At 42.7% G+C, this 27,275-nt stretch overlaps 1 protein-coding gene across 2 annotated transcripts in view; it reads left to right on the top strand.

Annotated features, from left to right (window-relative positions):
• LOC127491550 (uncharacterized) overlaps positions 1 to 25,349 on the top strand; it is a 74,828-nt gene extending 49,479 nt beyond the window's left edge. For both annotated transcript variants that reach the window (XM_051848082.2, XM_070071372.1), the window contains one exon: positions 25,201 to 25,349. In XM_051848082.2, coding sequence (XP_051704042.2) covers positions 25,201 to 25,349 — 149 coding nt within the window. The remainder of the gene's footprint in view (positions 1 to 25,200) is intronic.
• The last annotated feature ends 1,926 nt before the right edge of the window (positions 25,350 to 27,275 follow it).

Raw genomic sequence — 27,275 nt, 5'->3', positions numbered from 1 at the left:
GTTGCAGCCACAAAGACTAGAGAATTCATTGCACTTCCATTCACAGCCCACATTTGGATGTTTCTCTCAATCATCTCTCCTCTTTCAAGCAGTCAATGTACCTAAATGCCTGTGTAGATTTGGGTAAAAAATTATTTTTCTTGATTTCCTATAATCCTGTTAAGTCTTATGATTTCTGTCATCAGGAAATGAATCCACACACATTCATTTGTCAATTCCAGGGAATTACATGACCCAATCTACTTTCCAGTCTTCTCTGGATTGGGCATTTTTACCTAGGGTTTCTCTAAATAAACACACGCTCTTCATTTGGGGAAGTTAGCAAGTGCCATGACCCAACATTCATTGTTGGACATGGATGGAAAGCTTCAGGCAACCGGCAACTGGAAAAAAAATTAGTTTTAATGATAATATTGTTAGAATTATTAAGTACTTTATAGAGAGCCTCATTTTATCATCATAGCAAATCTATTTTTCATTACCATCTTATTTATGGATTCAAATACCAAGCAAATGCAAAACGGTATATCCAAACAATCTGGCTCCCCATACCTTCTCTACTTGATCAGTACGTTGAAAGAAATTATTATGCTAATGTATGTCAATGTAGGACATGTTAGGTGAATGTGGGTTTCTTCTCAGTGTAGTATGTGTCATGAAGAGTACAGGAGAGTCACAGATTACTCATGGAAATCATCTCATCCTGGTTGATGAGTCCTATGGGCAAGGTTCCAGAGGAGATTCAGAGCAGCAGAGGAAAACAGGATGCAGAGATGGTAATGAAGGCTCTTCTCATTGAGACTGGAGGTTTAGTTTAGAACAGAAATTGGTGGTAAGACCCAGAAGCAAGACATCGCTAGTGTCCTCATATCACTCACATACTTATGCATATGTACACACACACACACACACACAAATACACACACAGGCAAACCTATGTAGCTCTTGGAGAGGCACTATTCTACCCACCTTATAAATATTATTTTTATATCCTCATAACAACCTTATAAAGTAGGTACTATAGTCACTTTTGGGTGAGAAAATAGGGTTACAGAGAGATTAAATAACTTAACCAGTGCCTTTAGCTAATAAATACCTAGGATCAAACTTAGGCAATATGATTTTCAAACCAATAATCAAAAAATGAAAACCACTATAGAATTAACACAGAGATCATGACATTCCATAAGACATGGAGAAGGTGAGAGGAGAAGACATTTTCAAACCTATAGCCAAAGATAGGCTGTCTACAGAAAAGCACTTAAATTTGTAAGACACAAATTAGGATGGGCTAGGAAGAAAAGACTATGGCTCCAAGGGTCATGGCTGGAGGGAGAGCCTCTTAACTGGCAGGACAATGAAACAGAAAACACTGGAAAAACAAGGTTGACAGTGCAATTATAAATTGAGCATTCAGCAGTTGAAAAGCACTAGAAAGTGTTCTTGAAGTTTATCCAATTTGTGTATATTTATGCGTAATTTTCAATTCCAGTACTTCCTAATGTAGTCAGTGGTTGTTTAGTTTTATGACAGACGTGGCATGTTACATAGCAACATTTGGAGTGATGCATTCAAGCAGCAAGACCTGGGTGAAGAGCTGTAATTCCAGGGGTAGACCTCCAGAGAAGAAAGCTGCCTGGTACAAGTTCAACAGTGAAAAATCGAAGGTATAGAAACCATACTCAGGGAGTCACCTGTATGGAACCCAGACTCTACATGAAGTATTCTAGACAAGATGCCTCTCAGCTCTTAAACATAGATTTGCAGCTGGAAACCTTGGTTCTAGACCTAGGCTTACCATTTGCCTGCTGTACTCTTTCCAGAGAAATCCCTTAAACGGCCTGAGTCCCAGTCTCTCATTCATAAATCATGTATAATAGGAGCTACTTAGACTGCCCAAAGGGCTACTAAAGGGGAGGGTAGTGGGTGGGAGGGACGGTATGTGGGGGAAGCCATTGTAATCCATAAATCGTACTTTGGAAATTTATATTCATTAAATAAAAGTTAAAAAAAAAACCCTCTAACAAGACAGATGCAAAGGACATATTTTGAAGACGTAAAGTGCTGTGCAAACATAAAATACTACTGTTATTAATAAAATTATGTTGGAAATCATTTTAATCATGTCAGGGTAGCTAAAATTTCTTATCTGATCTTTAGGCAGGAAGAGCACTGGTGCTAACAGGTTGCCCAAACCATTGCCATCAGGACCTCCTCTTGCCCCTTATAACGCACAGGAAACTACTCAGCCTGGGAGGGAGCAGTCTGATTGGGAGCCTGAGTTGCAATGCATACAGTGCCCCCTGAACCAGTTGGCAAAAACCCAATGCAAATCTCTTTCTCTTTGAAACTGCTACCAATCCATCCACCTCAAAAACACAGGAGTCTTCTCCCAAGACAGAAGACTTCAGATTTCATTTTTGGCTTCTAATTTTTATAATCTTTAACAGCACATTCCTCATTTATATATCATTTCTCCACAAGAGGAAGAACAGGAATTAACTCATCTGTTTATCCCCAACATTTCTAGCACATAAATTCAACAAATACATGTTGAATAAATAAAGAACACTTTTTAACTCTCAGGTGACCTCATTTCTATATTCAGTGTTTATCTCTCTTCTGAAATTTCTTTTTTTTTAAGATTCATTTATTTATTTTAAAGACAGAGTTACAGAGAAGCAGAGGCAGAGAGAGAGAGGGAGAGAGAGAGAGAGAGGAGTCTTCCATCCACTGGTTCACTCTCTAATTGGCTGCAATAATCAGAGCTGCGCCAATCTGAAGCCAGTAGCCAGGAGCTTCTTCCAGGTCTCCCATGTGGGTACAGGGCCCAAGGACTTAGGCCATCTTCTACCACTTTCCCAGGCCTTAGCAGAGAGCTGGATTGGAAGTGGAACAGCCAGAACTTGAACCGGTGCCCATTTGGGATGCTGGCACTGAAGGTGGCAGCTTTACCCGTTACATCACAGCACCAACCCCTCTTCTGAAATTTTTAAACTTCCTTAAGTCCCTGTAATTATGGGCTATCAAACGGATGATATTTAATTGTAGTTGATAAATATTTAGCACTGTCTTGTGCTAAATGCTTATTACATGTATAAATGCTTTAATATAATTCTCATACCAAACCAATGAAGTAGATTTTTTACTACTGTTTCATAAAGACGGGGAAAATTAAGTTTACAGAAATTAATTTACCTAAAATCACAGGATTATTCAGTGGTAGAAACATGATTCAAGACCAGGCATTCTGACCTTAAATTAACACTGAATCGTGCTTTGAGAGAAGATCTACTGATATTCATATCCTGAATGACCAGCAACAGACCTGTTCATGGTAGACACTCAGTAAACTTTGATTAAATAAATAAGTGAATGGTCAAAGGTCATTGTGTCCGAATTTCTATTTGTGATATATAAGCTTGGGTATGTGTAACCTTATATTCTTTTAAGGTGAGATATCTTATTTTTTATTAGATGTGTTGAACTCTTGGTTTTAACATGCTCTTATGTAATGTTAATAAATAAGAACATGATATTGCTCTATGATCACAAAGATGAAAAAATAGGGTAGTGAGTACTTACTATTAAAAAAATCAGGCAATGTTTATTACTTTTATCATAGGCATCAGTGGTCATTGGCTTTTCAAAAGTGGTTGCCACTTTACTGAACCTGTGATTCTGGAAGGCCAGGATAGTGCAGCACCAGATAGAAAGCCACATGAGGGCGTTGCGCTTGTAAACACTGACAAGAGGGAGGAGATGATCATGGGCAATCACTACTGGAAATGATAGGGATGGGAATCTGTATGTCATAGTTCATTTGCCGCCTGAAATTGGTACCTGCAGCATCTTCAGCATGTGGGCCAGAGATTGCCAACCACCTACCTGCCTGTAGGATTGTTGTTTACTCTTTGCTGTGAGTGTAGAGAATCACTGTTAAATATGGGGTGTTGAGGGTAGACAGAAATGAAGGGGAATTGTGATGCTGTGTCCCTGGCCTTCCCTGGACTGTATCATCTTCCCAAATAGCAGGGAAGAGTCTGATACCCCTTGCTTTCTTGACCAACTTTGAATGGCACTGACTCATTTTTGTCTTTTTAAAAAATCTTTACATCTATTTTTTAAGATTTTTTATTTATTTATTTGAGAGGTAGAGTTACAGACAGTGAGAGGGAGAGACAGAAAGGTCTTCCTTCCATTGGTTCACTCCCCAAATGGCTGCAATGGCCGGAGCTGCGCCGATCCAAAGCCAGGAGCCAGGTGCTTCTTCCTGGTCTCCCATGCAGGTGCAGGGGCCCAAGGACTTGGGCCATCTTCTACTGCCTTCCCATGCCATAGCGGGGAGCTGGATTGGAAGAGGAGCAGCCAGGACTCAAAACAGCACCCACATGGGATGCTGGCGCCATAAGCGGAGGATTAACCTACTACACCAGGGTGCCGGCCCCAACATCTATGTTTTTAATTTTTTTAATATTTATTTTTTAACTCAAAAGGCTTTACACAGAGAGAGAGAGAGAGAGAGAGAGAGAGAGAGAGAGAGATGATCTATCTGCTAGTTCACTCCTCAAATGGCCACAAAAGCTGGGGTTGAGCCGAGCCAAGCCAAAGCCAGGAGCCAGAAATTCCATCTGGGTCTCCCATATAGATGGCAGAGGCTCAAGCATTTGGGCCATCTTCCACTGCTTTCCAAGATGCATGATTAGCGGGGAGCTGGATCAGAAGTGGAGCAGCCAGGTCTCAAACCAGCGCTCACATGTGATGATGTTATTGCTGGCAGCAACTTAACTGTGTTACAACACTGGCGCCTGTTTTTCATTTTTTAAATAAATTTTATTGTATATATTTAAGGTATACAACCTGATGTTATGATAGAGATAGATAGATACATAGATATTAAAATTGTTACTATAGTAGAACAAATTAACATAACCATTACCTCACATAGTTACACAGTTCCCAATTTTTTCTGTGGTAAGAGCAGCTATCATCTACTTATTTAGCAAGTATCTTGGATACAATAAATTATTATTCTTAACTGTAGACTTCTTGTTGTACATTAGATCTTCTGACTTGGTCATCCTATCTTGTTTGCTATTTTGTATCATTTGACCTACATACCCTCATTTCCTCCCGAGTCAAATCCTGCCATAGTCTTATTCTCTGTCTCTATATATTTGACCTTTGAAAAATTCCTACAAATAATATATAACTGTATGTGAAGGGGCCGGCACCGTGGCTCACTTGGTTAATCCTCCACCTTCAGCACCGGCATCCCATATGGGCAACGGTTCTAGTCCCGGTTGCTCCTCTTCCAGTCCAACTCTCTGCTGTGGGCCCAGGTGGGCAGTGGAGGATGGCCCAAGTGCTTGGGCCCCTGCACCCACATGGGAAACCAGGAAGAAGCTCCTGGCTTCGGATCAGCGCAGTACCAGATATAGCGGCCATTTGGGGAGTGAACCAATGGAAGACCTTTCTCTCTGTCTCTCTCTCACACTGTTTATAACTCTACCTGTAAAAAAAAAAATGTGTGTGTGTGTGTGTGTGTATTCTTTCTGCATCTGGCTTATACCACTTAGAAAAATGTCCTGTAGGTCTGACCATATCTATATTGTGCTAAATGACTGGGTCTCCTCCCTTTGTAAGGGTGAGTATTATTCCATGGTATACAAACACACACACACACACACACACACACACATTCCACAATTTTTCATCTATTCATCCATTGATGGACATCTAGGTTGTTTCCGTATCTTGATTAATGTGATGGTGCTACAATAAATATAGCTATTTTTATATAGTGATTTCATTTCATTTTGGTTTATATGCAGAAGAGAATTTGTGAACTTATGCTAGGGCAAAAGAAGTGGCCCCCTGAGCACAGTACGATTTAGCCAACAGAGGGCTGGCTCAGAGTCAGAATGTCTTGTTTCTCATCCCAATTCACCCATTTACTCATTCTATGACCTTAGAAAAGTTACTTAACTGCTCTGGGCTTCAGTTTCCAAATCTATAAAATAAAAAACAGAACATGACTGTTTTTTAAAAGACATTTATTTATTTGAAAGGTAGTGACAGGGAGAGACAGAGAGAGCGAGAGAATCTTCCAATTGCTGGTTCACTCCCCAAATACTGTAACAGCCAGGGCTGGGCCAGGCCAAAGCCAGGAGCCGGGAACTTCATTTGAGTCTCCCAGTTGGGTGGCAGGGACCTAAGTGGGCCATCTTCCCAGGCACAATAACAGTGAGTTGGATCAGAAGCAGAGCAGTTGGGATGCTGGCGTCACAAGCTGTGGCAGTACACCACAAGGCTGGCCTGAACTTGAAAAGTTTTAATTATCTGTCTCCACTGGCTTCTTCACATTTCATATGAATGTGGATTTTCATATTTTTTAAAAGGAATGTAAACCATATACAAAATACATGAAATTGACTTTTAAAATAATTGAACTCTCGGGCCTTCAACAGAGCAGGAACTCAAAAGTCAGCACTCAGTCAATGAATGAGTTAACAGGTTTAGTGCTCTAGGAAATAAAGACTTCATAAGACTGGCTAAAATAGGGCATGAAATGCCCACTCTAAGAAAAAGGAGTATAATTAGCTTTCTTGGATATTATGCAGAATAACTTTCACTGGGAATGTAACTAAGAGATAGACTAAAACTAAAATGCCTATAATGCCTACATTGTAAATTACACTTTTAATATTTAGTGTTGCTTGAAAGCTTATTATATGTCAGACATTGTGCTTAGTTAATGCATTATTAAACTTTCTGAACTTTGTAACAATTCTACAAGCTAAGTACTTTCATTATATTTATTTTGCAAAAGGAGAGACACAGGCCCAAAGATGATAAGTTTTCTGTGGTCATACTGCAAGTAGGTGGCACAGCCTGAATTCTAAGCTGGTCAGCCAGATCCCTAACCACTAAAGGATACTGCCTCCCTATAGCCTCCATTTATGGAATCTCTTTCTGTCAGTAGTGAGGATCAAGAAAATCAGCCTTGAGAGTTACTGTACAATATGGCAACTAGTTAATGCAAAAAGAGTAGATTTTAGTGTTCTAACAAAAATAATAATTATGTGAGGTATTATATATAATTAGCTCAATGTAGCTATTTTACTATATATATATACTTCAAAACATAGTGTATATACTGCATGCATATTTTAAAACATCGTGTTGTACACAGTAAATGTATAAATATTGTTTATCAGTTTAAAAATTAAGACACTAAAAATAGGGCCAGGCGCTATGGCATTGTGGGTTAGACCTCTTCCTGCAGCACTGGCATCCCATAAGGGTACCAGTTCAAGTCCTGACTGTTCCTCTTCTGATCCAGCTCCCTGCTAATGCACCTGGGAAAGCAGTAGAGAATGGCTCAAGTACTTGGGCCTCTGCACCAACGTGGAGTCACATGTGGGTGTAGGGCCCCAAACACTTAAGCCATCTGCTGCTTTACCAGGCACATTAGCAGGGAGCTGGATCAGAAGTGGAGCAGTCAGGTTTTGAACCAGTGCCCATAGGGGATGCAAGCATCACTAGCGGCAGCTTAACCTGGTATACCACAATACCAGCCCCATAAATTCATTTTTGAATTGGGAAAAAATACAAGTAGATACTCTACTCACAGTAGAAGAAGTTAAAGTCACAAATAAATATAGTAAAGGTTATAAGTCCCTCTTGTAACTTGGGAAATGACTTTTAAGGCTTGTGACATAATTTTTTGCTCATCAGATGAACAAAAATAAAAAAGACTATACTTTTTAGTGTTGCTGAAAAACTGGATATTTCTCCACAGTCATCATAAAAATAGAAATTGATTTGGGGGTAACTTGGGAGAGCTCTTCAAGAATTAAAATTTGAAGATATGTTGATGAAATTCTAATTTTAAGAACAAATCTTTGGGGCCAGCGCTGTGACTCAGCGGGTTGACGCCCTGGCCTGAAGCTCCAGCATCCCATATGAGCGCTAGTTCTAGTCCCGGCTGCTCCTCTTCCAATCCAGCTCTCTGCTATGGCCTGGGTGTGGGGAGCAACCCGGACTAGACTAAGTTACTCGAATTAAGACTTATTCTATGCATCTGCTCTCCCACAATATGGCGCTGGGAGAGAAGAAAACAGCTTCTATACAGCTGCCTCCAGTTCAGCCAATAAACTGTAGGACTTGCTCCTGATTGGAGGAGAGCAGCGTACTCGGCGTGTGGGCAGCCAAGTTGGGATTGGCAGAGGAGGACTATAAAGGAGGAGAGAGACGGCATGCACCAGGAACATCTAAGAGGAACATCTAAGGGGAACACCTGTGCAGCCCCCGAGAGAGCCGGCCGGCGGTGTGCCACTCCCCTGCGGAAGTGGGGAATGTGGCCAGGGGGAACTGCCCTTCCACGGAGGTGGAAGGGATAGTAGCCAACCCGGGAAGAACCAGCAGCAAACCCGGGGAGGGCCGAGCAGACGAAAGAACAGCGCAGGGTCCTGTGTCGTTCCTCCACGAAGAGGGGGAGCGACATAATGGTGCCGTGACTAGGATAGGAAACTTAGGAGGGAAGAAACGGGAAGAAGTGGAAAATACCGGAGAGAGAGACTAGCAAAGAGCCTAGGGAAAAGCCGGACAGAAAAGGTGCCGGAAGAAGCTATCGAAAGCCTAGGCATAGACTCGGATATGGACTGTGGGAAAGAAGTTAGGATTTAAAGTGAAAGCAAGAAGAAACTTAAACTCAGATACGGACTGCAGGTTGAAAGTGAAAGTGAAACCTGTAAGAAACTTAGACTTGGATACGGACTGTGGGGAGAGGCCAGGAGAAATGAGGGAGGAGTATTGTTGGAAGAAAGCTTGGGGAAACATACCGGGTAGAGAAAAATGTTAGGGAAATTGAAGCCGCGGGGGGCAGGCCGAGGCGGAGACGAAAGCCACTTTGGGATTCTCAAGTTAGCCCGGGAATAGGGGGCGAAAAGTTGAAACCAGAAGCAGAAACGTAAGCCAGATTGGGATCCGTCTGATTAGCCCGGGGAGCAAAGGACGGGAAGCCAAATCGTGGGGCGGAGATGTGAGCTGGGTTGAATTCGCCAGGCTAGCCCGGGGAACTTGGATTGAATGCTAGTGGCGGAGACGTGAGCTACGCTGTGTGACTCGTGGAGGCTGCCGCGCGCAGAGAGAGCGTGCGGGGCACAAGTAGATAGGGAACGCTGGGCTAAGTGCAAGACCGCGGAGTGTGCGCGCAAAGCCGAGCCGCGCGGATGAGAGAGGCGCGGGCTGAAGCGGCTCAGAGCCGGAAAGCCGCCGAGAGGCAGCCTCGGGGCGGGCGCCGGGAAGCCGCGGGGATAAGAGAAACAGAAGTTTAGAAGTAAAATGAGAGAAATAGGAATGCTGGAAGATAGAAGTAAAATGGGAGAAATAGGAATGCCCGGAGATAGAGAAATAGAGAAATAGAAAGGCCTCCCCACAATATGGCAATGAGAAGGCTTGGATTCGGTTTGCCTGGTAGAACTTGTAAGCACCTGCAGGCAGAGCAGAGCATGCGCTGCAGGGCACCGAACACAGGCACGCATCAGCGCCTAAAAACCTCCTCACAACATGGCGAAGAGAGGACCCGGATTCGGTTTGCCTGATTGATAGGACTTGTAAGAAGCTGTGGCAACTCTAGCAAGCAGAGCAGAGTGTGTGCCACGGGGCACCGAAGACAGGCGCGTATCAACGCCAAAAAATAAAAAGAAAGGGGGATCTGTGGGGAGCAACCCGGACTAGACTAAGTTACTCGAATTAAGACTTATTCTATGCATCTGCTCTCCCACAATATGGCGCTGGGAGAGAAGAAAACAGCTTCTACACAGCTGCCTCCAGTTCAGCCAATAAACTGTAGGACTTGCTCCTGATTGGAGGAGAGCAGCGTACTCGGCGTGTGGGCAGCCGAGTTGGGATTGGCAGAGGAGGACTATAAAGGAGGAGAGAGACGGCATGCACCAGGAACATCTAAGAGGAACATCTAAGGGGAACACCTGTGCAGCCCCCGAGAGAGCCGGCCAGCGGTGTGCCGCTCCCCTGCGGAAGTGGGGAATGTGGCCAGGGGGAACTGCCCTTCCACGGAGGTGGAAGGGATAGTAGCCAACCCGGGAAGAACCAGCAGCAAACCCGGGGAGGGCCGAGCAGACGAAAGAACAGCGCAGGGTCCTGTGTCGTTCCTCCACGAAGAGGGGGAGCGACACTGGGAAAGCAGTGGAAGATGGCCCAAGTCCTTGGGCCACTGCACCTGTGTGGGAGACTCAGAGGTCCTGGCTCCTGGCTTCGGATTGGCACAGTTCCGGCCGTTGTGGCCAATTGGAGAGTGAACCAGTGGATGAAAGACTGCCCCTCCCCCACCGCCTCTCTTCTCTGTGTAACTCTGCCTTTCAAATAAATAAATAAATCTTTAAAAAACAAAAAGAACAAATCTTTTGGGCCAGCACTGTGGCACAGTGGGTTAAAGCCCTGGCGTGAAGCACTGGCATCCCATACGGGTGCTGGTTCTAGTCCCAGCTGCTCCTCTGGCGATCCAGCTCTCTGCTGTGGCCTGGAAAGCAGTGGAGGATGGCCCAAGTCATTGGGCCCCTGCACTCACGTGGAGACCTGGAAGAAGATCCTGGCTCCTGGCTTCAGATCGGCACAGCTCCAGCCGTTGTGGCCATCTAGGGGGTGAACCAGCAGATGGAAGACCTCATTCTCTGTCTCTACTTCTCTCTGTAACTCTGTCTTTCAAATAAATAAAATAAATCTAAAAATAAAATTTAAAAATAAATATTCAGGAAAATATTCACATATATATACAAAGATATATATGAGGTTAATTTAGAAAGTTCATGGGAAAATGAAATAAATGATAAATTTAATTTCATGTAAAAAGTTTTTAAATACATTAAAGCTTTTCATAATACACATTTCAGTGGTCTTTTTGAAGACGTACATGTAAACATATTTGAAATTGAGGCAATATTTGTAATAGGAAAATGTCATAAACAGCCTAATATTGATGAACAGTGGGATTGTTAAATGAAACACTGAAGATCTATACTTATGGAATATTAGGCAACTCTTACTATAAACAAGTTTTATATAATATATTAATATGTGAACCAAATATAATGCAGGACAATAATATTATACTTAGAATAGCCAAGTTGGACATGTGTATGATTCCTTCTTCCTGGTAAATAGATTGTTGTAGTAAATGAGGCCACCAATACATTAGGAGGGTGGGGAGAATGGAAAAGATGTATCCAGCTACCCAAAATGTAATTTCCATAGTGTTTGCATTGACCTGGAAGAGCAGGAAGAAATAACCGGAGTGGATAAATAGGCACAACCCTAACTGAATGAATGAATGTTCTAGCCTGCAGAAAACAGTCCACATTCCAAGTCTGGATTGTTTCACCTTTTCCCTCAGATACAGCAGATAAAATGTTGGTGTATGTCCAGTGGTAATCACTTGGTGGGCTATGGCAATGCTACGGGTAGTAATATGATCTCATGGGGTATTTTCCTTTTTTTGAGGCCAACACCTATTCAGTATGATTTTAGAGACATTTAAAGCCTTACAATTATCTCTGCCTCCTGCCTTCAGATACTCAAAAATTCTTTTGCAAGGCAATATTTTATTTCACAATCAGAGATAAGCTTACCATGCAGATTCACATATTTATGCTAGGTTGTGAATAGCAGCTCTTAGGGCACCTGTTTTGATAAGAGTTGGAGTCCTAAATACCTGAAGAGGGTGGAGAATAAGCAAAGCTGGGAATCCCCCCTGCAAATTTCACCTAATTTTAACTTTATCTCTCCTGAAACCTGTGGCCAAACCAGATTCTTAGCTGCCATCTAAGTCTCTGTAGCCTGCCAGGAGTCTTAAGAAAGTGGTCAAAGTAAAACAAAACAAATGATAACAAAGTTCTACCATTAGAGAACTGATAAGGTGAGGAACTGTAACTTCATGTAATAGAATATCAAAGAAACAACAAAAAGCAAAGTTGACCGTCTCTGCTTCTTATATTGAAAATCTCCAAGATATATTGAAAAAGCAACAGCAAATGGAAGAGGAGTGGACAAGGTACATCTAGTGAGCTTTTATATACATAGAATAATTCTGGAGGCATAAATATGAAACTGGGGAAAGAGGTAGAAATGGGGAAGACAGTGAAAGGTAGGGGTACATCCAGGCCTGATGCATATACAATTTGGGGCAGCTTCTTTAAGAAAAAGAATGTGAGTTTATAAGTATAGATTTTGTTCAGAAGGCAAAGGTTTGCCAGCTTCATGGCAAATTCACCACTGGGGATAAGCACTGAAAGGAGAGAGAGGATCAATGAATGTTTTTGAAGCTAAAATTTGAGCTATTTTTACCTATTCAAAAAGCCAAATTTTAAAATAACCAATATAGTTGCAAAAGTAGTTTTAGAGAAACAATATTGACTAGACCTTCATGAAAAATGTGCATTTGGGGCCGGCGCAGTGGTGTAGCGGGTAAGACCACCACCCAAGTCCTTGGGCCTCAGTACCCCTGTGGGAGACCAGGAAGAAGCTCCTGGCTCCTGGCTTCAAATCGGTGCAGCTCTGGCCGTTGCAGCCGATTGGGGAGTGAATCAGCAGATGGAAGAACTCTCTCTCTCTCTCTTTCTCTCTCTCTCTCTCTCTCTCTGCCTCTCCTTCTCTTTCTGTGTAACTCTGTCAAGTAAAATAAATAAATCTTTTTTAAAAAGTGCATTCATATACCCACATTCGTAACAAGAAAATTACAAACCATTACTCTAAAAGTAAGTACACTGAACTATTATATTTCACCTTTCAAATCAGCAAAATCAAAAAGTTTTAGAAGGATACACTTAATAGGAGCCTGGAGTATGATATATTGTTGTAATTCTGAATGAATGACCTCCACTGAAAACAATTTGCCAATGGCTCCTGTAATTACAAAAGCATATAGCATTTGACCCAGCAATTCTATTTCCAAGCATATATCATACAGGTTGACTGTCATATGGGCAAAGCCATAGAAGTAAAGGTTATTCATTACAGCATTGTTTGTACTATCAAACTATTGGAAATAACCCCAGCAGGAGACTGTCTAAATAAATTATGCTACACCCACTCCATAATATACTGTTAGCTGAGGTGCTGGTGCTGTGGTGCAGTAGGTTAATCTGCCTGCAGCATTAGTGTCCCATTTGGGCGCCGGTTCCAGTCCCAGCTGCTCTTCTTCTGAACCAGCTCATTCTTTTGTCCTGGAAAAGCAGTAGCAGATGGCCCTAGTCCGTGGGCCCCTGCATCTGTGCGGGAGACCCGGAAGAAGCTCCTGGCTCCTGGCTTCAAATCAGCTCAGCTGTGGCTGTTGTGGTGATTTGGGGAGTGAACCAGCGGATGGAAGACCTCTATCTCTGTCTCTCCCTCTTACTGTCTGTAACTCTACCTCTCAAATAAATAAATAAAATCTTTATTAAAAAGAATATTGTTAGCTGAAAAATAAATAAAGCTTTTCATGAAATAATATAAAACAATCTCTGATCTATATTTTTAAGTGAAAACACAAATTTCAAATCATTTTGTGGGCTATTGATTATCTCATATTTTCTACAGGCACAGAATAATTTTGGATGTATTTCATAAACAACTTGTAATATTGGTGTCTCCAGGGAAGGAAGCAGGATAGCTGAGAACATGTAGCGCCAGCACTGCGGTGTGGTAGGCTAAGCCTCCGCCTGAGGCGCTAGAGTCCCAGATGGGTGCTGGTTCTAGTCCTGGCTGCTCCTCTTCTGATCCAGCCCTCTGCTGTGGCCTGGGAAAGCAGTAATAGAAGGCCCAAGTCCTTGGGCCCCTGCACCCACGTGGGAGAGCTAGAAGAAGCTCCTGGCTTTGGCTTTGAAACGGCTCAGCTGCAGCCATGGCAGCCATCTGAGAAGTAAACTGGTGAACAGAAGACCTTTCTCTCTTTGTCTCCCTCTCTCTCTAACTCTACCTCTCAAGTAAATAAATAAAATCTTTTAAAAAAAATAAAGAGGGGCCGGCGCTGTGGCACAGTGGGTTAACGCCCTGGCCTGAAGCACCAGCATCCCTATGGGCGCCAGTTCTAGTCCTGGCTGCTCCTCTTCCAATCCAGCTCTCTGTTGTGGCCTGGGAAAGCAGTAGAAGATGGCTCAAGTCCTTGGGCCCCTGCACCCACGTGGGAGATGGGAAGAAGCTCCTGGCTCCTGGCTTCGGATTGGCACAGCTCTGGCCATTGCAGCCATGTGGGGAGTGAACCAGCGGATAGAAGACCTCTCTCTGTGTCTCTACCTCTCTCTGTAACTCTATCTTTCAAATAAATAAAATAAATCTTTAAAAATAAATTAATTAATTAATTAATTTTAAAAAAGCTGAGAACATATGTGAAGGGAAATTTTACTTTTGTACTTTTCACTTTTGAAACCTATCAATAGTAGCTTTTTCTTTTTTCTTTTTAAAATGTGTTTTAATTATTATTAGACAGAGTGATGGGGAGAGTGAGAGTGAGAGCGAGAGCAAGAGGAAAGAAAAATCTTCCTTCCACTGGTGTACTTCCCAAATGGCTGCAACAAACAGAGCTGGGCCGGCCAAAGACAGGAACCAGGAACTTCATCCCGGTCTCCCACATGAGTGGCAGGAACCCAAGCATCTGGGCCATAATCTGTTGCCTCCTATGTGCGTTAGCAGGAAGCTGGATCAGGAGCAGAGCAGCCAGGACTCAAACTGGCACTCTGATATGGGATGCTGGTATCACACATGGTGGCTTAACTCATTGTGCCACAGTGCTGGCCTCCAATGGATAACATTTAAAGTACAGTTTTTATAAAAACAGATTTTAAGAATTTTGCAAAAATCACATCAGCCCCAAACCAACTTTAAAGAGAGATCAATTCCATATTGGATGAAGACCAAACCAAGGCTAAGAAAGGCAGAGAAGACACAGCAGTTTTCACCTTCACTGGAGGGTGGATTTTTTCATTTTTAAATATCATTAGTTATTAAATTATTCAATGAATATATGATTATTTATTTAACATTTTCCAGGATTTTTTTTTTTAGTGGGCCAAATAAAATTTCCAGGAAATGATTGTGTATTCCTAGCAGAATATATTCCCAGCAGCTCTGAAGTGTGCATGATTATTCTGAAAAGAAGAAACTTGCCCCTGTCAAGAGTGCTAACTCTTGGTTCGAGTCCCGGCTGCTCCACTTCCGATCCAGCTCTCTGCTATGGCCTGGGAAAGCAGTAGAAGTTACCTGATTGGGTCCCTGCACCCACACGGGAGACCCAAAGAAGCTCCTGGCTCCTACCTTGGATTGGCGCAGCTCTGGCTGTGGCAGCCAAAAAAAAGAGTGCTAACTCTCTCATCAGAGAATTATTGGTGTTGTGTTACTGAAAGATTGCATTTTCAAGAGTAATTTAGAGCTAAAAATGTGTTTCAGGATTGTTTCCTTAAGACAACTAAAATTATCATAATCAAAAAGCTTGTGACCTGAAGCCTTCATTTCCACAAGATGGTGCTATAACTTCTGCTAAGTACAAAACTCATGTCACCTGCAGGAACTAGAAATCCAGGATATATTTTTGATTGGAGACTAAACTTTCATGGTGCACTGGTAAGTCCCTAAGAGAATCTGTTGTGCTCAAATGTCACGGTAGAGGTTGATTTGGGCCTAAGGAGTGGTGATTGCTCCAGGTAATAATACCTTCCTCCACCTCCATACATACCTCTGTCGTTGTCCCAAGACTTCATGCTCACCTTTCAGCATCCACTTTTTCCAAATGCTCTCACCCCTGTCAGGTGCGTATGTAGCAGGGGTGGGACTTGGGTAGTAAGGAGTGGCACAGAATACCAGCGATCATGGAAATGCATCTCCCACACCTGCCCACACCTTCTGCATGGGGCAGCCGAGATCTTACTTCTTTATCAGGGCCTTTCCTCATCACTTTGGCACACATTAATCAGACTTTCCTTTGAATTTCTGTGGCAATATTATTTTTGCCTTTCTTTGGGCTTATCAGAGGTTGACTTGGAATATTATTTCAACATTTCCATCTAAACATTCCAAATTCTTATTGGACAAAGAACATACTATAATTATCTTTGAATAACCCACTGTAATGTACATCACACCGTGGATTTATTCATTGTAATTATTTTATAAATGCTGACAGTATAAAGCCAGTAACCTTGGCTAGTAGGCCAAGTAATTGAAAGGGTGCTAGCTCCAGTTGTCTATGACCTTGACCTACAAATATGATCTAAATCATAATCTCTCGGTAGATCTTTGATAAGGACAGAATTGATCCAATTGTGTTTTGGGTCTTTTTTTTTTTTTTTTAATATCTTGCTTCTCTGACTTTACCTTCTTCAGAATCATTCCCTTAAGAGAGCCAAGGGGCGGGAATATTTGTATCCTAGGGGAAATAGGAAGATGTTTCTGCTGATGCAAACGGAGTCTCCCTCTCTGTTCACCTTTATTCTTGCCTCCGTTTGTCTCTTTTCCATTCTTTACCTCTGTGCCTGGGCAATCAAAACTGACACAAGTACACATGAATGATCACTGCCTCTCTCTTCTGTGACTATCATCTTTCAGTTTCCACAAAGTAAGCAGGCAAGTGGAAGCCTCAGGCCGTAGTGAGAAAAGGACACTCTGGGTCCACCATCAAGGGTAGGGGAGGAAACTGGCTGTACAGCTATCAGAGTAGTAACTGCAGTTTGGAAGAAAAATATGGATTAGGATAGAAGAGGGATACTTATTCCTAAGGGCAATCACTTGGGACTTTAATGGTAGAACAGGACACCTCCAGAAATAGACATCAAGGACTTCACAAAAGACATAAGACCAATGACTTTCTACTGGCAAGACAGAAAGGCAGTCTTAGACCAGTACAGGCAGAACTAAGGCCATTGCTGTGTTCAAAATAAATAGCATGCTATATTGGTTTTTGGCCTGTATTATGTTCTTTAGAGGAAGAGACAACACACAAAAACACAACTTATTTTTTTCCATGCCACCTGATATTTTAGCCCCCCAAAAAAAAGACACAAAGTAATAAAGACTGTCTCTAGATCCTCTAAAATAGAAGAAAAGACCAAAATAAAACTGTATAAAAATATGACAAAAATATTTTGTTTCAAGCCATATCGTGAAAATTCTTGGATCTCCAGTTCTCTCCTCCTATCAATGTAAAAGCTACTGTAAACATATCTGTATGTATCATTATGTGTGGTAGAATGAGAAGGCCATGCTAAGATGGCCGCTGGCAAGCTAGCGTCAGTTACTCAGGAAGGAATGGCTTAGAAACCCGCCTGGCAACGGAGCCTGCCTGGCAACAGGCTGTGATTGGATGGCTTTGGAAACTGCCTGGCAACAGGCTGTGATTCGATGGCTTTGGAAACTGCCTGGCAACAGGCTGTGATTGGTTGGGACATAGTCCGCCCCTTGACCGGATTGGCTGGTCTTAGCTATATAAGCTGTTATACTAACTGAAATAAACGAGTCTGCGGGCTGCTTGCCTCAAGCCCGCTTTCACCTGACTCCCAGGGTCTGTGTGGTGACTCCGTGTCTCTTGCCCCAACCACACTCCTCCTCTCAGAAACGAATCCACTGCAACATTGTTGAGAAATCAACTGCAACAAGTATGTATTTGTGTCTATTACTCATAACAAAAAGAATATAGTATGACTGACTCATCAATATATATACAAATTTTACACACTCAATAAGGTAAATTAAATTAAAGGATAAAAAAGAAAAAGGACAAAAGGAAAATAAGAACAGAAGGTAAAAGTGTGGTCAACGCTCCAAAACATCTCTAAATATAGGCTGCCACTTCACTGTTTAATTCTGTTCTCCAGTTTAGAAGGGGAAATCTGAGTGTTATAAGTATTCCTCAGGGTGGCCTTGTTTTCTCAGACTTCTAGAGCTATTTTTAATTATATTTGTCATTAAGATGCAATTTTCATATTCTTTAAACTTGAGAAAACAGAAGAATTACCCTCCAGGATAGATATCAGTTGAGATTCTGTTTTCTGCTCAAATGTATTTCCCACCTAATATCCTGGAACTCACTTAGTATGGGAATTTCTATCCTTTTATGCATCCCTTTCATTGAATAATCTTAATTTGTATATTCTAGAGACTCATTTGTTCCTTAGTCAAAACAAAACTCTGACAGATCACTATGTTTGTTTGTTTTATTTTTTGACAGGCAGAGTTAGACAGTGAGAGAGACAGAGTTATAGAGAGAAAGGTCTTCCTTCCATTGATTCACTCCCCTAATGGCTGCCACGGCCGGCACTGCGCCAATCTGAAGCCAGGAGCTGGGTGCTTCCTCCCTATCTTCCCATGTGGGTGCAGGGCCCAAGCACTCGGGCAATCCTCCACTGCCCTCCCGGGCCACAGCAGAGAGCTGGACTGGAAGAGAAGCAACTGGGACTAGTACCTGGGGTGCTGGCGCCGCAGGCAGAGGATTAGCCAAGTGAGCCATGGCGATGGCCTGACAGATCACTTTGATATGCAGCGAGGAATGGGATGAGCAAAAACTCCAACCTTTGCAATGAATAGCATCCCCAATTGCCATAAAAAATTAGGTGAAACAGAAAGTGAGGAGGGAAGAAGTTAGTAATCAATTCCTTAGAATCATTTTTAGGGCAAGGCTCATTAGTCATGCATAGTTGGAATATTTCTTTTGAAAAACCTTTAACTAGATTCATACTTTTTAATTGTATGTGTTATAAACTGAATAATCATGTCCACCCCTCCACTGAGCACAAATTCATGTGTGAAGCCATAACCTCAACATGATGGCATTAGGAGGCACAGCCTTTGGTTGATAATGTGGCTTAAAGTCTGTCATGAAGGTGGAGTCCCCCATGATGGGATTAATGCTCTTTTTTTTTTAATTTTTTTTTTTTTGACAGGCAGAGTGGACAGTGTGAGAGAGAGAGAGACAGAGAGAAAGGTCTTCCTTTGCCGTTGGTTCACCCTCCAATGGCCGCCGTGGCCAGCACACTGCGGCCGGCGCACCGCGCTGATCCGATGGCAGGAGCCAGGTACTTCTCCTGGTCTCCCATGGGGTGCAGGGCCCAAGCACTTGGGCCATCCTCCACTGCACTCCCTGGCCACAGCAGAGATCTGGCCTGGAAGAGGGGCAACCAGGACAGAATCCGGTGCCCCGACCGGGACTAGAACCCAGTGTGCCAGCGCCGCAAGGCAGAGGATTAGCCTAGTGAGCCTCGGCACCGGCCCGGATTAATGCTCTTTTAAGAAAAGGATGAGACACCAGAGTTTTCCCCTCTCTGCAGTATACAACTAGATGGCAGCCATCTACAAACTAGAAGAGAGCCTTCATCATGAACAAAATCTGGTGACATTGTGATCTTGGACTCCCCAGCCTGCAGAATGCTAAGAAGTAGATATGCATGGGTTAAGTCACCCAGTGGATGGTATTCGTTATTCCAGCCCAAGCTGACTAACGCAGATGAACCTGCATAGCACTTGAACAAATATACACATAAATGTCTTCTATTTTAAAGATTAATAGAAAGATCAGTTCTTTTCCTAAGATGACATAAGCAATGTAGAATCATTCTCTCCACGGTGCCTTTACTCAATGATTTCTACAAGTATTAACTGATTGTCTTCTCTATGTCAAAAGCCATGCTGAGCTTTGAAGTCACAAAGACAGAGAATGAAAGGTCCCAAATCTTAATAAACCTGCAAATTAGGAGGTTAGATAGACAAATTTAAAAGGTTAGTTGCAGTATCATAACAGTATAATTACACTAATAGAATTCATTTTGGAAATACTGTGATAGCACAGAATGAAAGATAACTACTCCATTTGGAGAAGACAGGAGAGTTTTCAAAGATGAGGAAATATATGAGCTCATCATTGAAAAGAATTATCACAAATTTGATAAATAGGCACAGAAAGGTAGGAAAACCATTTCAGACACAGATAATACTAAAAAAAATTAAGGAGGGAGAAAATGACAAGTTAATGGTGTGACAGGGCACAGAGCATCTAGAGTGTAGAGGGAGAGGATGGGAATGAAGGCAGGAGCCAGATTGGCAAAGGCCTTTACATTGTACTTACTAAAAATTGTTATTAAATAAACAAATAGTCATTTTAAAAAGTCTAACTTTCCCATGTGTATTTTATCTTTGCTTCTGCCTAAAATTACAAGTATCTGTTCCTACGTCCAATCTTACTTGCTCTTGACCTAATGGTAGGATGCTGCCCTATCAATCACGTGAAGGCACCATCACCTGGGTGTTGGTTTGTAAACTCATCAAAATGACAATCTATTTGTTCTCTAAACCTCCATGGCACTTCACACTTACTTCTATCACAGATGGACCCCACAGCATCATTATTGTTTATCTGCTGCCTCCATTAGACAGGAGCTCCTTGACATCAGGATCAGCAGTTCTTTTCATCTCTTAGAACCCAGAAGAATTAGGAAAGGGATGTTCTTTTTTAAAGTAAATTATATCCTTTCTCTTTCTCCTTCATAAACCCTGTCCACCAAACTCCCTCCATGTCCACAAACAATGGAGAACATCAATTAATGTAATCTTTGTTAATCGGATTCTTTGAAATGCTTGCCTATTTGAGAACCTGAATATTTATTATGCCTTTAATTTATTCTCAACTAAGAATTTTCTCCTCTTAAAGAAGTTAAGTGAACTACTAAAATACAAAGGTTAAAAATACAGCTCTAAGAGATGTGAACAGATCAAATCCCAAAACAGAGCCCATGCAACAATTCCTTTCTGCATTGCACTGGGCTCTTTACTCATTGCCTACAGCATACCAGGATAAACCTCAGACAAAATTTTGCTTAAGCTTTCATAATTTCAAAAATTACTTCACATGTGCATATCCGGTACTACACTGCAATCAATGCTCACACTTACTGTCACACTTACTTTTTCTGCTTTCCCCTTGTTGGCCTTAAAATCGCTGTTTCTAATATCTTCCATCCTTATATCCAGCGACTTAGCACACAAGTCTCTTTTCTCTGGCTTTCCTAATATTCTGAAAGCAAACACTGTGGTCCACTGTACTTCTTGCCTCTCTCTACACAAACTGGAACCTCATGAGTCCACTTGGCTGTGCTTAAGAATGAGCCATAAAGATTTCAAAAGCATATCAAGGGGACACCAATACATGCAATATTCTGTGCACTTAGTTGTTTTGTATGTCGTTAGTAATTCACAAATCAACAAAATTCAGGAGCATACTGATGGACTCTTTAACTTCTTTTTTTTTTTTTTAGATTTATATTTATTTGAAAGGCAGAGTTATGGAGAGAGAGAAGTCTTCCATCCACTGGTTCACTACTCAAATGGCCGCATAGCTGGAACTGAGCCAGGCCAGAGCCAGAGGCCAGGATCTTCTGGGTCTCCCATGTGGGGTGCAGGGTCCCATGTACTTGGGCCATCCTCTGCTGCTTTTCTAGGCACATCAGCAGGGTGCTGGATCAGTAGTGGAGCAGCTGGGACTCAACCCTGTGCCCATTTGGGATGCTGGGGCTGTAGGCAGTGGCTTAACCCACTATGCCACAACACTGGCCCCTTCTTTAGCCTCTTAAACTCACATCTCCTGTCTGCACATATGACTTGACATCTGTGTGAGTGACTGAAATTGAGCTAGCATGTGTATAAACATTCCCTGCACAAACAAAACAGCCAGTTGCTCTATAACCCTCCTTAGAACTACCAGTCTTAGCCGGTGCCGCAGCTCAATAGGCTAATCCTCCACCTGCAGCACTGGCACACCGGGTTCTAGTCCCACTCGGGGTGCCGGATTCTGTCCCGGTTGCCCCTCTTCCAGGCCAGCTCTCTGCTCTGGCCGAGGAGTGCAGTGGAGGATGGCCCAGGTCCTTGGGCCCTGCACCCACATGGGAGACCAGGAGAAGCACCTGGCTCCTGGCTTTGGATCAGCGCGCTGCGTGCGGCCGCAGCAACTGTTGGAGGGTGAACCAATGGTAAAGGAAGACCTTTCTCTCTGTCTCTCTCTCTCTCACTGTCCACTCTGCCTGTCAAAAAAAAGAAAAAAAAAAAAAAAGAACTACCAGTCTTACCACCACTTAAACAATAGGTGGCCTCAACTAAAGCAGGTAAGCTTAAGCCAGGGTTCCAGGAAACAAAAGATGACAGTTACGATGACCCCTCTATGAAACGCTCTTCAGTCCACTGGCTTCTAACTCTTAAAAGCAAAGTACCCACACTGAAAAGGAAAAGGTCTGTCTGGGAAATAAAAATCTAAGGCAAGGGGTAGCATCCCTCTCACTGGCTATTCTGCATCTCCATCCCACTTCCTATTCCAATCCGTTCTCCACATGGCACCAAGAGTGTTTTTCTCTAACCTAACCTGGTCACATTACAACCTTGCTTAAAACCCTTGGGAAGAGGCCCATCTTGAGGACAATGGCCAAACTCAGCAGCCTGCATGGCCTACAAGGACTTTAATAATTTGTCTGACTACCAGTCCAACTTTCTTCTCTGCCATTTCTTCACCATACCTCATACAAAGCCTACACTATTTGCACTCCATGAACAGAATGTGCTTAGGCTTCTAGTTTTGCATGTTCCATTTCCATTGTTGATATGTCTTTCCTCTTGTCTGCTCTATCCCAAGTAACAGAATCCCTTTTAAAGACAAGCAACTCCAGGCTGGCGCTTTGGCATAGCAGGTTAAGCTAACATCTGCAGCGCCAGCATCCCATATGGGTGCTGGTTCGAGTCTTGGCTGTACCACTTCCAATCCAGTTCCCTGCTAATGCACCTGGGAAAGTATCAGAAGATGGCTCAAGTTCCAGGGCTCCTGCACACATGTGGGAGGCTCCATTGAAGCTCCTGGCTTTGGCCTGGACCAACCCTGGCTGTTGTGGCTATTTGGGGAGTGAACCAACAGATGGAAGACTTCTCTCTCTCTCTTCATCTGCCTCTCCCTCCATGTAACTCTGCCTTTCAAATAAACAAATAAATCTTTAAAAAAAAAAAAAAAGACAAGCAACTCAAATAGCCCCTTTCCATTAACCCTTCTCTGATTCCCCAGCAGTGCCACTTGCTCTTTCCTTTACGTTTCTGTTGTACTTTGTGTCGGTCTCATCATAACTTTTGATATACTCTGTCATTCTTTTCATTTATTTATTTTCACTTTATTTGAAAGACAGACAAAGGGAGGAGACAACTTCCATCTGCTGATTCTCCCCAAATGCTGGCAATAGCCAGAGATGAGCAAGGCTTAAGTCAGAAACCAGGAACTCTGGTCTCCCATGTGGGTGACAGGGACTCATGTACTTGAGCCATTACCCATTGCCTTTGAGGGTGTGTACTAGCAGGAAGTTGGAATCAGAAGCACAGTTGGGACTCAAACCCAGGCACTCTGATATGGGATGCAGTATCGCAGGTAGCATCTTAAACGATGCACTGTCTATCATTATTTGTTCCCTGTTTCTCTCCATCTAATAGACAGCTCCTTGGGAGCAGAGGCCAGGTTATTATATATCTGATTTGTAAAAATGCATACTGAGTAAATGGGAACAAATGAATGAGGCAGTTAGAATGTATTCCTTGAACAGCACTGAAATTGTCTAGTGCTAATGTCTAAAGGTTGAGAAAACACATACAGAAAGGAAGGAGAAAAGAAAAGCATGTTCGCCAGAATAGAACAGGAGGGCTAAGAACCGCAGTAGCCAAGTGAGGATGGAATTGAAGAAAGACATAGTCAGTCAAGTAAAGAAAAGAACTGAGCTCAAAGTCAGTTCAAAGGTGTTCCAAGATTATCAGAGGATCAAGCGAAAAAACAAAACACAAACAAAAACCAGGGTCAGCAATGCATGAGCTGTATATAGAGAACAAGCGAACAAGCATGGGCTCGGTTGAGGGTCAGAGTTCACCTGGTGGGAAAACACACAGCCAGTAACATGGGATGGTGGTTCCATGATGACAACTGGTAAGGTCAGTGACAGCCCCAGGGTTAACACTGAAGAATCCCTGCTTCAGAAAAGCATCACTGCAATTGCTTTATTCCTGATACCTGGAGCTACACAGGGCAGTTTTTTGTCCCTCCACCCAATCCATAATCTCAAAGGCATTGTCTCCAATTAAAGGGGTCTCAAATTCCAAAGGCCATTTCTATTCTCCCCAATCTAATCCAGTGCTCGAAAAAAAAAAAAAAAAAAAAAAAACCTAATTTTGTATTTGTTTTTACTTATTCCAACTTCATTATCTTGTCATAGTAAGTTTAGTCACACAACTTGGATAACTGCCAGGCACAGATGTGTGTCCAACACCTTTAACATCACATACTTGTATAAAGAAAATTTCCTTATATTACCTTATTGAATCACCACAGCAATCCAGCAAGGTAGGTATTAAATATTATTATGGCCATTAAGACATTAAGAAAATAAAACTTGGGTATATACACAATAGAATATTATTCAGCAATAAAAAAGAATTAAATTCTGCCATTTGCATCATAATGGACACAACTGGAGGACATCATGTTGACTGAAATAAGCTGGACCCAGGAAGACAGATACCTCATGTTCTCCTTTATGTGTGGAAGCTAAAATTTAAAAAAAAAGAAGAAAAGAAAAGAAAAAGAAATGTCTGTGTGTATCAGTATTGCTGCAAATATAGTTTTATAATTGGTTTTATACGTTTGTCAAACCAATGGTTAAGAGTGTTACACTGCTATAGTTTCAATGATCAGTGATTACTTTAAAGTTTACTTATATGAGTGAAACGATCATTTTTCCATTCATTATTGTTTATTGCTGTTGTCTGTACTCCCACTAAACTAGAGTCTTTTTGCTAAACTTCTTATTAGGTGAATATTAAGCCTTTTTACTATAATGCGAACTTAAAATATGTTAAAACAACAACAACAAAAAAGAGAGAAAGGGAGAAGGAAGAAGGATGGGAGTCAGCAAAGGAGAGAGGAAGAGAATATCATTATGTTCTTGGAATTATATCTGTAAATTACATTGAATCTGTTAAAAACTAATTAAAATTTTAAAATCTTAAAAAAGAAAACTAAAACAGACACACTAAGAGAAAGCAGAGAAAGGTTAATGTGGCCAAGATTTCAAATTAAGTAAATGGTGAAGGCAGGTTTCAAACATACACTTGTGTGAATTTAATTCTATCCTCTCCATTCTCCCTCCTCTCTAGGCCCTTATAAAGGAAAGATGGACCAAAATAAAATATCAAAATCTCAGGAGGATATGAGAAGCCTGAGAGGCCCAGCCCTCAAGAGTAAGCACCAAGAAGTGACAATTAAAAAGCAAAACAATATAATGAGAACCATACATAATCTGTAAAGTGAAGCGAAGAAGACCCAGGAGAACCAAGTTGGTCCCCATATGTAAACACAGCTTGCAGATAGGGACCGGCTAATAGCACATCCCTAAGTGATGAACTTTCCTGCATTGAGTCCTAGTAGAAAAGTAGATCAAGCCTCATGTGCTGAACTCTCTGGACAAGAGCCCAGGATTACTGAATCCATGGTGGTGACTTAAAGAACAAAAATGCTGATAGGTCAAAGTTGGCAGAGAAAGAAGAGGTCAAGTCCATGAGACCTGAGATTCAGAGAGAACAGAGGGATAGAGAGCTGCTGAAACCAAGGAGAAGCACATGGAGTAGGATGAAGTGGGATGAAGAGACACCTTGTTAAGGAAGCAGCTCCAGCATCTCTGACCAAGTTGCCCACTCCCAGTAGGCAATATGGAAACCATCAGAGAACAATGTCTTCCTAAGGATCAGAAGTCCATGAACTTGCTCAGCCACCAGAAATCAAAGGCTGCCCCATGCCCTTGACTGTGTTCTCTCTCCCAGACTAGAAATGGGATGGCTCTAATTTCAACTTCTTGACTTAAAGCTCACCTCGTTCTTACGCTCTTACAGGCATTACTGACGTATGCTAGGCCTGCTCTTATATACCTGAACTTCAGTCCTGGTTTTTCCCACACACCCATGGTAGCTAGAGTATACTGCAGATTGTTGAAGTGTTTAGGGTTTAACCTCTCACAGTAACATGGCAGAAGTAGCACACTGCACATAAAACTGCTTCAGAACTCTATCGGAGAAGAGACTTTTCTTCCTGAATTACATTCTGCTCTATAGTTACCTTCCACAACCGGTGAGCATGTTCAGCCAGGGTCAGTGCAACAGCCGATGGCCACAGTGACCTGGAAATAGTCTAACTTATTAAGCTGGTTGGGCTTGTAGACCCTGCCTTCCCTAAGCATGAAACATGCAGAGAGCCCATTAAGATTCTACTTGACTTATATCAACATGGACCCCATGGGAGCTGGTGTGATTAAACCAAACACATCACAAATTTCTGTCCCCTGTGTGAGATTCTTTGTGTGTCTGTGTCTAAGTCATTGGAGGGGCATAGATAAATATCCATTCAGCCTTGGCCTCTGAGACCCAGAGAACACACTGTTTCTCTCAGAGTTAAAAATAAATAAATAAAAAGATTCAGGCCTGAGAAAACATACAAGCCAAAGTATGTGCTTAGGGGCTTAACTACAAATCTATTTCTCTCACACAGAGAGAGAGAGATGCTGAGAACACACACACCCCGACAGGTATGGCAGGGGCTCAGGTGAGGGCTTCAGAAGTTCCCAGAAAACGAAATGAAAACTTTATGTTGGTGCGAGCAACACTTTAAAGTCATGCACGGTGTTTCACAGTTTGTGGAAGACCTTTGGTGCGATCATTCTAGGAATACAGAAGCAAACGGATGTCGTGTGGGGGAAAGATGTGGGCATGTGGCTTCGGAGATGCACACTGCCAGGCCCTGAGAGCGCAGGCGATGCCCGGTACCCTTTGGGGGAGCCACAGGTAGACAGACAGGAAGAGAAATCAACACCGATGCCCAAGACAAAGGCACAGACGACAATCCCAGGTGCCGGTCCAGTCGGGCAAACCCAAAGGTGCAAACAGAAGGCAGAGGCTCAGCGTGGCTCCGTCCCCGCAGGTGAAGACCTAGAGAGAAACAGACGCGGGCGGCTGCAGAGGCACAAGGACACAGCAGAGCCCCTCCCCTCTCCTCTCCCGGCCCCGGGCCCTCGGGTCGCCCCCGCCAGCTCCCCCAGCACGGTCAGCAGCCCTCGGGCTCCTTTCGGGAGCGCGCCGGCCTGCCCAGCGCGCCCGGGCTCCCTCCCGGACGGGCCGGGCACGTCCCAGCTCTGACGCGGGAGCTTCTTTCACACCAATGAGGCTCCGGCGCACCGGGACCC

The sequence above is a fragment of the Oryctolagus cuniculus genome, chromosome 3, assembly GCF_964237555.1.
Source record: "Oryctolagus cuniculus chromosome 3, mOryCun1.1, whole genome shotgun sequence".
In the NCBI taxonomy this organism is placed as follows: Eukaryota; Metazoa; Chordata; class Mammalia; order Lagomorpha; family Leporidae; genus Oryctolagus; species Oryctolagus cuniculus.
This window is presented reverse-complemented; position numbering and strand designations above follow the sequence as displayed.